General features: G+C 49.4%; 1 protein-coding gene across 2 annotated transcripts in view; it reads right to left on the bottom strand.

Annotated features, from left to right (window-relative positions):
* Positions 1-14,093, bottom strand: part of RASAL3 (RAS protein activator like 3) — a 286,096-nt gene that overhangs the window by 195,453 nt on the left and 76,550 nt on the right. For both annotated transcript variants that reach the window (XM_078682087.1, XM_078682079.1), the window contains exon 2: positions 13,814-13,932. In XM_078682087.1, the coding sequence (XP_078538213.1) occupies positions 13,814-13,932 (119 nt within the window). The remainder of the gene's footprint in view (positions 1-13,813; positions 13,933-14,093) is intronic.

Genomic DNA, 14,093 nt, shown 5'->3' on the forward strand with positions numbered 1-14,093 from the left:
GTTTAGTGTATTTGTCGATCTTCCCCTGTTGGCTCTGCTTCTGATCCTTATCTTTCGCCATCCCTGCGGAGGAAAACGGGTGTGGCGGGCCACCACCACAAGCCCATGTGGAGGTTGAAATCCGCAGAGGGTCTCACACTTCCACGTCCAATTGTATCCGTATATAACGGCAGACAGAACAAGGTTGCCAGCACTGACCTTTGTCTCAGGATTAGCAGAGGTTAAGAAGGGTCCGTTACCACCACCACAAGGATCTCTTCTTCCAGTCCTATCGCAAACGTCTGAAAAGGCCTCCTCAACTTTGCTCATATATCTCTAGCACAATGTTTATCCAGAGGTCTACATATGTAATGGTAATCACAGACCCTAGGGGAGCCACAACAAGGCAGGTGAGAGACAGTCTGAGGCTCAGGCACACTGCTCCTCTCTCCCCTTAAATCGTCCATCTGCAGGGGCGGCTTCACTTGTGATCAGGCATCAGACCCAGTGTCCGGCCCTGTTGGCTAAGCAGTTGACGGGGGTGGCACCATTCACCTACACAGTCTCCCAGCACAAAGGCCAAAATGGAGCGGGATGGTGTAAACGTGCTTCAGTACAGCATGTGTGGAGCTGGACAGCTGGAGCACAAATATTAATATACCGTCCCCGGCACCACGCTCACCCTTGCATCAGGTCCATGACTCCCAACGGCTGCGGGGGAGGTGTGCACCGATCTGGTCCAGGACTGACCCCTTGGGTCTGCCTCCACCACGTCTACCGCAGCTATCCGCTTCCCTGGCTCTGCAGATCCAGTGCCATGGTTCCACAACACTTCATAGCAGGAATCAGGTGTGCCACACACAGTTCCTGTTGCAGGCGATCACTGACGATCCCCTCCTTTAGACTTCAGGCAACCCGGCTCTTCCTGGCTCTCCGGGCAACCACCACTCCAAGGCCCGTCTTGCCAGGCCCCTGGCAACACTACACTGCCCTTCCTTATGCAGTTGGTCGGCATCTTTAACATGGAGGGAAAGTAAGCACCAAACTGCATGACACGCCAGGTATGGGAACACATGGAGAGAAATATGACCTTTCAGTGTGAAATGGTATAGTCCAAAGAACTGTTTTTAATATAAAATCAGGGCCTTCGGTGGTCATATCACTGAAAATATATGATTTGAAAAAAATATTATTGTCTACGAGTGCTTGTGGAAGACAATTTCTATGAACTGGAATCTAGAGAATGCTAAAGGGATTCGGGTATGTTGCTGACCTCTGCTGGTCGTTTTCTGTCAAAACAGTTAAATAGTGGCAGTCAAACAGGAAAAAAAGTCCCTAAGCGGACAAGTCCTAGGGCTGATCTCCAGAGCCCACAAAGTACATACACATATAAGAATATACTAAAGTATATACAAGAGGTCTCGAATGCTCGACCTAAAAAGGGGGGCCACGGGGGGGAGGGATCAGCTCCCACTCCACAGCTGCCAAGCCACCAACAGGACATCACTCCCCAATCACACATAGGGTCCCCCAGTCCGCCGCCCAAGTGGTTGATCAAGGCGGCTGCTATTTTGATCAGTGGTCGGCTCGCCTCACCGGGATCTGTTCTCTGTCGTATAGTGCCTCAGAACTGCAAAGCACTTGCCACAGGCTCTCTCTGCGGTCAGAGCATTAATATGGGCTGATGGGGTGCATTTGATCTGCAGATTCCACCCTCTCGCTCCTCTCCTGTTTTAATCAATGCTGTGAATCCCATTGGTAAAACCACCTCTGAGTTTCGCACCCTAAATACATGTTTTTATTGTGTCAAAATCACCATTGACCGCAATGCATTGATATTATTTGGCACCAACCTGATTTACTGTAATTTTAGATATGGTAAATGTCGAACATGAATCAGTGATCCTCGCAGCTCCTATTTAATCTAATGTTTGACAACTGTAATATCTGAATAGTTCTACTCAAATCGTTTTGCTGTAAGAATGTTGATGTTCATTTGTCTACAATCTCAGGGCGATATTTAGTACTCTGTTGATTCTGATGACAGAATACTCTCTCCAACAGCCCGGCCGCATAGGGGCTGCATGTGCCCTATCTAGAGCTGATGGTGTAATACCTAATTTCTCCTGTCTGTCATCAGCTGGAAACCCTGGTGGTGGGGGACAGGAAACAAAGCAATAAAACTCCGAGAGTGGGGGGGCGTGGCCAACTGCCGAGCATGGCGGCAGCTTAACGAGGGAGCTCCGCAGGCATAACGGCCTGACCACATATCCGTAGACCCATCCGTGACATCGCCCGCTCGAAGGAGCGACATCGGCTGGAGGTAACAAGCGGCACGCACCGACCCGCTCCCGGCGAACATCTGATGCCGAGAGGTGCTCCAATCGGAGGCGGACTGCTGCGGCCTTTCACTGCCCGGCAGCACCGGGCTGGCGTACTAGGCGGACCCGGGCGGAAGTGCGCCCTGGGCGGCTGAGGCGCACTGACTTCACCCGGCACCTGCGGACGCCCGGAGAAAAGAATCGCTCCGACGCTTCATGCTGCCAGGCGGAACCCTTGAGAGAGCGACATCGGCTGCATTACCCCGGACGGGCTGAGCACCCACGCAAGCGGGGAAATCCCTGTTCATCGGCGGCGCCATCTATGGGGAGAGAGGAAGGCTGATATCGCCGCCCCGGTTGTGAGGTGAGACGGCAGCGCGCCCACAGATCCGTGCAGCGACCACTGGCTCAAGCCCGCCTGGGGGGCTGGCGCTGTTCATTGTCCCGTGGACAGCGGGCGCTACCCTGGGAGAGCGTGTGCTGTGCATTTTACACTACTGGTGGGGGCTGCGACCTCCCGGATACTGCACCCCCGGCACTGCGGCTCGAAACACAGCGAGATCCTGCCGCTATCTGCAAGACACTACCTGTCCTGGGGGCACGGAAGACACCGCGAGGCACGGACGGTAAGCGTGCTGCAGCACGCAGGGGAGCAGTGTACACATGTGGTGAGCCGCACGGACACAGGTCCTCTAACGAATACGACCCCTCGGTCGCGGTGAACTGGAAGACTGTAACTAACGGTGCGAGAGACTGCTGACGGTGGGAATCCCGTCAGGCCACACGTAGCAGTCTGCGTTGGACATATATAGGGGTCCGGGCCGCACGACAGAGAACGCGACGCCATGGCGGGCAAAGGCTTAAGGAGTACAACGACGCAGGCAAAACTTGATAAATTTGCATATGGTCAACAGGGCCATTCACAGGGAGGCGGGCGCCACTCCACTGGTACACCTCCGGACACAGAAGGGGCGAAGAAAGTAACCCTGGAGGACATTATGAGAACGCTCACTGATGTACAGGCGACGGTGGGCACTATTTCTTCCGAAGTAAATTTGCTGAGGGCGGACTTTAAGAAGATGTCTGAAAGAGTGTCCCAAGTAGAGGTGGTCACAAAATCACTCATTGAAGACACTTCAGACCTGCAAGTGGCGATGGAGCGAATGGAAAAGGTCGCGAAGCAACTACAGGACAAGCTGGATGACCAGGAAGGGCGCTCCCGAAGAAACAACGTTCGCATCCTAGGCCTTCCGGAGTCGGAAGGGAAAGGCGCCATGGACTTGTATGTAGAAGACCTTATCAAAAACAAGCTACAACCAAAGGGCCTGTCCAATTTTTTCTCTGTTGAGAGGGCGCACCGGGTCCCTGGAGGTGCGGCCAAACCGGGAGCAACGCCTCGGCCTGTCCTGGCCAGGCTGTTTAACTTCAGAGATCGAGACGCCATCTTGCAGGCAGCAAGGGTCGCACCGCCTGTAAAAATTCAGAACTCGACTTTGGCCTTCTTTCCGGACTATACGGCGGAGGTTGCTAGGCGCAGGAAATCATTCACTGAAGTGAAAAAGACGCTACGCGATAGGGGCATACCCTACTCGATGCTTTTCCCCGCCAAATTGCGGATTGTGGCCGAGGGCAAGACATGGTTCTTCGACACACCGGAGGTGGCACGAGAATGGCTGGATGGATGGAGGCAGGTGGGCCAACCCCAACGTCCGCACAGGGACCGCCAGAACCAGCGTAACGGAAGGACGCCAGAGCACCAAACCAATAGCCCTACAACTGAAGAGGGAGCCGCGGGGCTGGACTCGGATCTAGAGAGAGACCCTCTCGGCTCAGGACAACCTGCTAGGGGCTGAATGACTGTGATACATATGGACCGGCACATCTGCTGCCGTTGGGACCTTGTAGCTGTTGGAGCTGAGTAGGGCGGGCATTGGCCGATGCCTGTGGGGGACTCACCGACCCCACGAGCAAGTAAGATAGTTAGGGATGGGACTAAGCACTCTGCCAAGTTGGGGATGCGGGCGGGTCATCGTCCGTGGAGCAGGGGAGCAGGGAGGGGGTGGGGGGGGAAAGTTGTACTGTTATTGTTATGGTTGTCGTTATTGGTCATCACTACTTCCATAAAGAAAACGGTCACACTGTGGGCCATCCACATCTGGCACACAGACACACGTCATTCCTTACAGATAGCGCCACATAGCCGCACATTGGAGTCACGGGTTTTAAATACGGATGGCAAGACGAGCACAAGCTACGCCCACTGAGGGCGCCCCCGCACTAACAATAGTGCCCCCACTGAAACTACTCACGTGGAACGTCAGGGGATTGGGAGATAAAATAAAAAGGGGTTTGGTACTGCACACCATCAAACGCCACGGGCCTGAGCTGGTTTTACTTCAAGAAACACACCTGGCAGGGAATACATGCAAGGCTTTAAATAGACGCGGATACACCATGGCAGTTCACGCTCAATTTACTACGGGCTCCAGGGGCACTGGGATACTTATTAAGAAAAACTCACCCTTTCTGGTTCACAGCCGTAGGGCGGACGACCAGGGACGTTTTGCGGCGATCTCTGGCCAATGGGAGGGAAGAACCTTTAATGTGGTGTCAGTATACATCCCCCCGGCGCTGCACTCTACTGCACTGCCGGCACTGGGGCAGTTTCTTCTAGAGCTTCCGGAGGGGAACATAATCATCGGGGGGGACTTTAATGCTATAACGGATCCCTTGCTAGACACTTTTCCCACACGGGACCGCCCGAGAGGGGCCTCTGCTCTTCCCAGCTTCCTGAACGCACTGGGCCTCACAGATGCATGGCGTCAACTCAATCCCACAGCACATCAGTACACGCACTACTCCTCCGCACATAACAGCCTCTCACGAATTGATTTCTTCTTTCTTTTAGGGGTAGGCTTGGGCTCCATAGATAAGCTAGAGATTCTACCCAGGGGCATTTCAGACCACTCCCCGATATCACTACATCTTACCTCCAAAGATTCAAAGCGTGCCAGAATATACCCGATATATCCCAACTACCTACAGATCCCTGGGATCAGGAAGAAACTCAAGCTAGCCACGACACATTACTTTACCGAAAATGCAGGAACAGTCTCCTCACCCTCGATACTCTGGGAGGCGTATAAAGCGGTCTTACGTGGCGCTGCCATAGCGGCAATCGCTGGACATAAAAAGGACTCCAGAACAGAATTTACGAATTTAGAACTGGCGCTTGGCGCAGCGAACACTGCTCACATGTCAGACCCCACCCCGGACACTACTCATGCATTACACCTCCGACAACAGCAATACCAGGCTCACTTGACAACAATCACTAAGGGTCACTTAGCAAACACCGCACACCGAATATACGATGTGGGGGACAAGGCCGGGAGGATGTTGGCATGGCTAGACAAACGGGGCGGCAGTAATAGAGGGATACAGAGACTGTACGACAGTGAGGGCCAACTACAGACACACCCGGAACAAATAGTACGCACCTTAGTACGCCACTTTCAGGGGATATACACCCCGGAGCGGTCCGTCACGGAACAGGAGGCGATGGCCTCGATTAGTCACATTGATATCCCAGTGCTGTCCAACGAAACGCAGCAAGAACTAGACGCAGACCTGACTGAGGACGAGATCCACTTGGCAATACAGGCATTACAATCAGGCAAAGCGCTGGGACCCAACGGCATACCTGTAGAGTGGTATAAAGCGACTGCCTCAGTGCTGGCAAGACCCCTGTTGGATATGTACACTGAAAGCGTAGAGAAGGCAATGCTCCCACTCGACCAGCGCACAGCCATGATCGTGGCCATTCCCAAACCAGCCAAGCCACCAACTGATTGTAGCTCATACCGACCCATTTCCCTACTCAACATTGAAGCGAAGATATTAGCGAAACTCCTAGCCAGTCGCCTGACTCAACACCTACACACCTTGATACACCCAGACCAGTCGGGTTTCATGCCGCACCGTAGCACGGCGTTGTACCTACGAAGACTGCATGGGGTGATGGCGCGGGCACATCTTCTTACGGACCAGGCAGTGATAATATCCCTGGATGCTAGGATGGCGTTCGACCTGGTTGAATGGGAATACTTGTTCGCTGTACTGACCCGAATGGGCTTCGGCCCAAAATATCTTGCATGGGTACGGCTACTGTACACGTCACCAGTCGCGCAGGTGGTTGCGAATGGTCACATCTCACCGCCATTCCCACTGGGGCGGGGAACTAGACTAGGGTGCCCGCTATCGCCCCTTCTCTTTGCACTAGTGCTGGAACCCTTGGCAATCCTGCTCAGAGCGACGCCACTGTTCGGGGGCATCTCCTGGGAGGGAGGATGGGAGGATAAAGTCTCCTTGTATGCAGAAGACATGCTAATTTACATGGTCAATCCCGCCGAAGGAGTCCCTGCGCTATTGGCAATGTGCGATGAGCATGGCAGGGCGTCGGGCTACACCCTGAATTGGTCCAAATCCATCATATACGTGCTCCAGGGCCCAGCCCCGTTGTTGCAAGACGACTGTCCCCTAAAAATAACGTCCACCTCTTTTAAGTACCTGGGAATCTTCGTTACTACTGATGCTAAGGGATTTTATACAGAGAACTTGCTACCGCCTCTAGTTCGCTTACGTGCGGACGTTAAATTCTGGGCTACACTGCCGCTGACCCTCCTTGGGCGGGCAGCACTGTATAAAATGATGGCTCTCCCGAGGTTTCTGTATGTGCTTGAGAATTCCCCCTATATCGTGGACCCACGCTACTTTAGGCAAATCGCTGCACTGGTATCTGGCTTGTTGTGGAGTAATGGCCCAGCGCGGATAGCACAGGATAAACTGGTGAAGAGCTGGTATGAGGGGGGGATTGCGTTACCCAATCTTCAATTATATTATTGGGCATCCCAGCTTAAAATAATTAACCACTGGATCCACACTCCGCGGGACGATCCCGCATATAAGGCAGACTGGTCTCAGCTGGGAACGGAAGGCATGCTCGCGGTGTTATACAACTACTCGCAAGTTAAGACCCTACTAGGCCCGACATTTCACACAGCAACACTATGGCACACAGCACAATCACGTCTGGGGTGGAAGGGAAGAATTACCAGGTCAACACCGTTGTGGGACACTAAGGCGCTGGGAAACTTGAGGTCATGTAAGGGATTCACACAGTGGGACAACATAGGGATCTCAGTGGTAGGAGACCTTTGGGAGGGGGGCACAGTGCTTGCGTTTTCCCAACTCCAACAGCAATATGGACTGGGCCCCACGGAGACATTCAGGTATGTTCAGATCAGACACGCCCTTCTACGGGCAATTCCACCTGACACCACACTCCCAGACTCATCACCGCTGGAGGACAGGCTACTGACAGAATTTATGGAACAAAAGGCTACCTCTCTCACATATAAAAAACTAGTTAACAACTTACCGGACCCCACACGGAAGCTCAAAGAGAAATGGGTTGGGGAGCTGGGCGAAATGGACGAGACGGAATGGAACGAAGCGCTTGCATCACCACGGGAGGTAGGCATATCGGCCAGGTTCCGCTTAGTACAACTCAAGATTCTACACCGCACTTATTTCACTAGACCACTCCTACATAAAATACAGCGGGCGCCACACCCATACTGCCTCAGGGGCTGCGGGGAGGAGGGTACTCTGCTCCACACCCTGTGGGATTGCCCACGAATCCAGGAAGTATGGAGGCAGATTATGCGTACTGTCTCCCAGGCCATGGAAGTGTCAGTCCTGCCAGAACCCCGTCTGTGCCTGTTAAACGTTTGGGAACCTACTGACCTGGACTGGTATGGGCAATTGTGGGTTACGTTGGCTGTAACGGTGGCCAAACGAGATATAGCGCAAAAATGGGGTGCCCCGGAACTGCCTACAGTGGCTGGGTGGATCAGGAACATGGACCTTTTAATGGTAACAGAAAGGGCAGTATATCTGATGAGAGCTTGCCCCCGTAAGTGGAATAAGGTATGGTCGCCGTGGAACAAATATAGGGGGGAACCGTGTACACCATTGCCGGAGGGCCAGGATTCAGAGTCTGAGGAGGATGACGACTAGATGGACTGAGTCCACACACTGAGAACTGGGGAGGGCTGAGAGGGTGCGGGGTGGCGAAGCTATCTTGGGACTAGTAATGCATGTGTGGAGTGGCCGACTACTGACCGTATCCGGAATTACCTCTTGCCATATGATGACCTTAGTTGGGTTAATTGTTTTTGTTATGCTTAAAATTGACCTGTTAGGAGCGGGTAAACCTACCACGAGTAAGAAACGTGAGGATTGCCGTGAGGAACTGTTATGAAGGTATGACTTGAAACCTGTATTTCGCGGAATCTTAAGAATGCCCCATGCACAAATCAAGGTAGCAACCGTAAGTTGTTGGATCACGACATGTTTTTGTTTCTCCAATTCTCTTGATTGAAAATGCCAATGCTACATGAACGAGATCTATGTATGTTTATATGATTGTATAATATGCCGTCTTGACAATAAAGATCTTTTAAAAAAAAAAAAACTCCGAGAGTGTGGAGATAATTCGTTTTTCAAACCCAAACTCCCACTTCAGTGTTGTTTTTAAAAATGTCAAAACTTTGGTATACGGCTGTCCACCACGTTTTTAGTTCAATAAAAGGAACCACCATGATGCTGGTTCACTTCAGTGTACATAGATGACTAAAGGGTCCAAGGTCATCTCTAAATCTGGCAGGTGGAGTACCCTCAGGGTGGCAGAGATACTACTCTGTCCACTAAACTTTAAATCGGGTCCAAAATATTTTGTATGCTTTTTTTTTTGTCCTGCAGTCGTGACTTCTGGCAAGCTGCCCACACAGAGGCACTGCGAAATGCCCATAGTCCCACATTTTGATTCCCCACCACATTTAACTCTCCAAAAAGAGAAACAATTCTCACTCTTGCAGCTCTTTATGAGCTGTGAAAGAGGTTATTATTGGTGGCTTGGAGCAAGACAGGTCCTAAACAATACAGCTTCAGGGGTACGTTCATTTATTGACATGCAAATCCAGCCATCTGCTGATAAATAGCACTGAATATGCACTGAATTGGGTATGGATCCACTGCTGGGGACTTGTCCTTGAAATATGCCCTTGATTTTTATTTCTTCCATTAAGTCTGTTTCGAAGTGCTAACACAGTGTCAGATCCGTGGACAGAAGCACAGGGAGAGTATGCTTTGCCAAGGATCAAGCAGTTTGGTAAGTACTAGCTGCTTCTTGCTGAAAACGTTATGCATTTACCACCGTATTGCTTTTTGCTGAATATATCATTAGACTAGGCACGTCTCTCCTTCCCTAGGTCAAATTAAATTCATTTTTAAACACACACGAACTAATTAATAGCTTTTACGTTGATGCTTAATACTCACAATCTTGCCAAAAAGGGAGCAGAGTAATACATTAAATAAGTGAGTGCCCAAAAGCACACCATTTGGCCAAATGGGAGGCCATGATTATAAACCATGTCTTCTAGTTCTGCATTTCCAGCTGAATAGACCACAGCTGGGGTGGCAGTGATTTTGATGGCAACGCGAAGGGGCTGCCATTCCCAGGGAGCTATCACTGTGCACTGGGCCCTGCCCAGCTTTAGAAGACAGTGTTTATTTCTAGCCTATTTAGGTTAAGTGATAAAGCTGAGATTATATGATAAGTATCCTAGTTCCTTAGCTAAAAGGTTGCCACTGAACCAGGTCCGGTAGCAGAAGGTGTTTACTGGGCAGTATGCAGGCTTGGCACTAATCTTTACCACTGGTGTTTAAAAGCTTAAGACTATTTCATTCCATTGTCTATTTTGATATCAGAGTTGCTCATTTTCACAGCTTGTCTCTCAAAGGTTTCAGTAGCGAGCAGTCAAGGCTTACTCCAGGATGTACTAAGGAGATTACAATATCAATCTTGGGTTGGGTTATATCTTTTAAAATGCCCTGATTTAGAAGAAGGCAATTAATAAAGGGCTACATGACTCATTGTCCCCAGCTCCCCAAAAGAACGTTGTCAGTTTTCTATGTTAACAGGTGCACAAAGTCTCTGTATGCCCAATGTGTCGCCACACATGCATGTGTGCCGAGAAGTGATAATGGAAAGTTGCCACCCTATCTTAAAGTCAGCTCTAATTTGTACAGACACTGACATTCCATAATCACAAATACACCATGTAGATACCAACTGTGCTGCAGATTGATACTGAAAGTTTAATAGTATGAAAATGGGTAGCGTGTTCTAAAGAACCAGTCAGTCTTTGGGGGGTGCCCACATTAACTACAAGAATAGCAGAGCTTTAGTTCAAGCCTCTCCCAAACAATGCTATATTAAGGTTCCTCTAGGCATGAACATGCACACCATGGGCCCCAGTCAGACAAAGGTATATGTAGATATTGGCACAACATGTTGTAGTGCTATATGCACTCATATGTATTGGGACCACGTGATGATTTTTGACTATCATTGTTTTAATAGACTCTCTGTATTTTAATTTACTCCATCTGGAATGTACATAATTTTTGTGCACTTGCATTTTAACTTATGATTTCATTTTGTGTCTCCTTATAGCTTCAGAGTAGGAGTGTTTCAAAACAGCCTTGAGTGGAACAGAACGTGTGGGACGTGCGTTTGAAATCGTGGAGAGAGAGGAATGTGTGAAATGTACTTCTCTGTCTCGGAGTATAGTGCTGTAGGCAATGGTGCACAAATGTGCATTATGTTGTACATTGTGAAAAGAACTTTTAACTATTATCTTTAACGCGCCCTACCTAATTCCATCTTGAATTCTGACTCTGTCTGACCTAATTTCTGCACACACAAGCAGGACTCAGATTACTCATGGTTATTTAGATTATCCGCGTTCAAGATTGTTTTCCTTTTTGAGGGTGTTTTTGTACTCTTTGAGATGTTTTCTACTTTATCGAGCTTCACTAAGCTAAGTGGCTGGAACATGTAGTGTGGGAATGTGAGGAAAATGTGTGAGAAATCCTTTGCCTTGGAATGCTTGCAGGAGCTTGGCCAGTACCAGTAAGTTTCCCTGCCGTAGAGGGTGTCTTCTCATGCATTGAGAATAATGTAAAAACTGGGGTTTCTTGGCTCGAAAACTGGATTCTCTCCTGAAAGGAAGACGCATCAGGCTTGAGGAGTCTCTTGACCCCAGGTTCTGTAATGTGGGATCCCTCCGTCTTGTATGGGCTAAGATGGAGATATTGCAGCTGCTGAATTATTTTTTCTAATCATTGGTATGGAGACATATGTATAGCTATATAGTTATTTCTCTATGTGTTTTTTGCCTGAGTGCTGAGTGACCAGCCTGTGAAGTATTTCTGTTGTTAACTATATATTTATGTACATACAGTTATTCTCCTATACATTTATTATTTGCTTAGGTTTTGCTCCCTTGCATGTCACTTGTGAATTTTCTATTATTATTATCTGCTTGTGTTTTACTCCCTTGCATTTCACTTGTGAATGTTTCTGATTTCTAAGTGTTTATTATTTGCATGTGTTTTACCATAATTATCTGCTTGTGTTTTATCCCATGCATTTGCATTATTATTGGTTTGCACATATATATAAGTATATTTATATTTAAATGTTGTTTTATCTAATTCATTTGACATCTGGGAAAACCTTTCTGTTAGAAAGTGTTGCACTAATAAAACCTAATGATTTATTCTGAAGCTGTCTTTGGACGTGCCTTATTTGGTGAGTGTGGAGCCCCCCCCATTCCAGGTGTTTTCTTGCTTTGCCAAATGCCTCTGCTGGGGAGTGCTGAATTTCTTTTATTTGGTAGTGTAAAGCAAATCACATGGGTATTGATGGGGAAGCTTTTTTTCTGACTGCCACCTCCCAACCACACCTCAGTTCCTTTAGGTGTAATGTGGACATGTGGGACACATTGTTATTTACATGACCAAAGAGAGAAATTACAAATGTTACTATGACTGTTCTGAATGGCCCACTGACTTTTCAACCTCTGAAGAGACTAGATCAGCCGCCAACTCACCACCATCCTCAATACCTCCATCCCCACAGCCACTTTTCCCGATGCCTAGAAACACACAGAGGTCACACCCCTCCTCAAGAAACCCTCTGCAGACCCCAGTGAGCTCCAGAACTACCATCCTATCTCACTGCTCCTGTTTCTCGCTAAAGTCCTGGAGAAGGCCATCAACCTCCAACTCACCAAACACCTGGAGAGAAACAACCTACTGGACCCTTCCCAATCAGGATTCAGAGCCAATCATAGCACAGAGACAGCCCTGATCACCGCAACAGACAACATCTGCACCCTACTCAACAGAGGAGAATCAGCCGCCCTCATCCTGCTCGACCTCTCCGCAGCCTTTGACACTGTCTCCCACCACACTCTCATCGATTGACTGCACCAGATCAGAATCACAGACAACATGCTCAAATGGATGGCATCTTTTCTCACGGGTGCACGCAGAGAATTTTTCTCCCATCATTCATCTCTCAACCCAAGTGCACCATCTGCGGCATCCCTCAAGGCTCATCCCTCAGTCCAAACCTCTTCAACATCTACATGACACCACTCTCGCACTTTGTCAGAACCCATGACATCAACATTGTCTCCTATGCTGCCGACACCCAGCTCGTCCTCTCTCTCTCAGCGGACCCCAACACAACGAAGACCAACTTCCACAACTGTATAAAGAAAGTCTTAGATGTATGAAGAACAACTGCCTAAACCCCAACATGGACAAAACTGATCTTCTGCAGACACACCTCCCTCTGCAACGACTCCTGGGGGACATTGGAACTCAGACACACCACAACTCCGAAAGACAACGCCCGCAACCGCGGCATCATCCTGGACACCAAACTCTCCAAGAAACGTCAGGTCAAAGTCGTCTCCTCTTCTTGATTCCACACTCTACGCATGCTCCACAAAATCTTCAAGTGGCTCCCCATTAGCACTAGATAAACTGTGACGCAGGCCCTCATCACCAGCTGGTTGGTCCATGGTAACGCACCCTATGAAGGACTCCAGACGATCCAGAATGTAGCAGCCAGACTGATCCTCAACCCCTCAAAGAGGACCTACATCACACAGCACCTGAAAATCCTCCACTGGCTCCCTATCCAGAAAAGATGCCAATCCAAGCTCCTGACTCATGCCTACAAAGCCCTCCATGACCAGGGACCCGCCTACATGAACCCCTGCCTGAATTTCCACCTACCTCCTAGGAACCTCCGCTCTGCACAACTCGCACAGATACAATGCATCTGCCGCACCAGAGGACGCTCCTTCTTCCACCTCTCTGCCAAGTCCTATAACACCCTTTCCCTCTACCTTCATACCTCTAACTCGTGACCCACTTCAGGAAGGAACTCAAGACCTCGCTCTTTGACTGACACCTTAGCACGGTGCCTGGATACTCTCACAGGTGATAAGCAGCGCTATATAAGTACCGCCTGATTGACAGAATGATCATTCTGTTTGCCGCCTTGATACTAGCACCTATCTTACCTCCTCATCTCTGTTGGTCAACATTAGCTGCCCATCCAGGAGCGTGAAATTGGAGATGTCCCACACGTTGACCTCTGGAGATGGGGTCAGGGGCATGCAGTGGACTGCTGGAGGCTTATCTGAAAGAAGATAAGAAGACATTGTTACTTACAACGTTCAGTGCCAACTACGACTACGTCTAGAAAAATTCAGAATTCCACTAGCAGTGCCAACCTTTACTCAATGCATCTATGCCCGCCCTCTCCCCCTTGACCTTATTATACAGAGATTGGCAGGTCTA

This window comes from Lissotriton helveticus, chromosome 1_1 (assembly GCF_964261635.1).
Source record: "Lissotriton helveticus chromosome 1_1, aLisHel1.1, whole genome shotgun sequence".
Taxonomy (NCBI): Eukaryota; Metazoa; Chordata; class Amphibia; order Caudata; family Salamandridae; genus Lissotriton; species Lissotriton helveticus.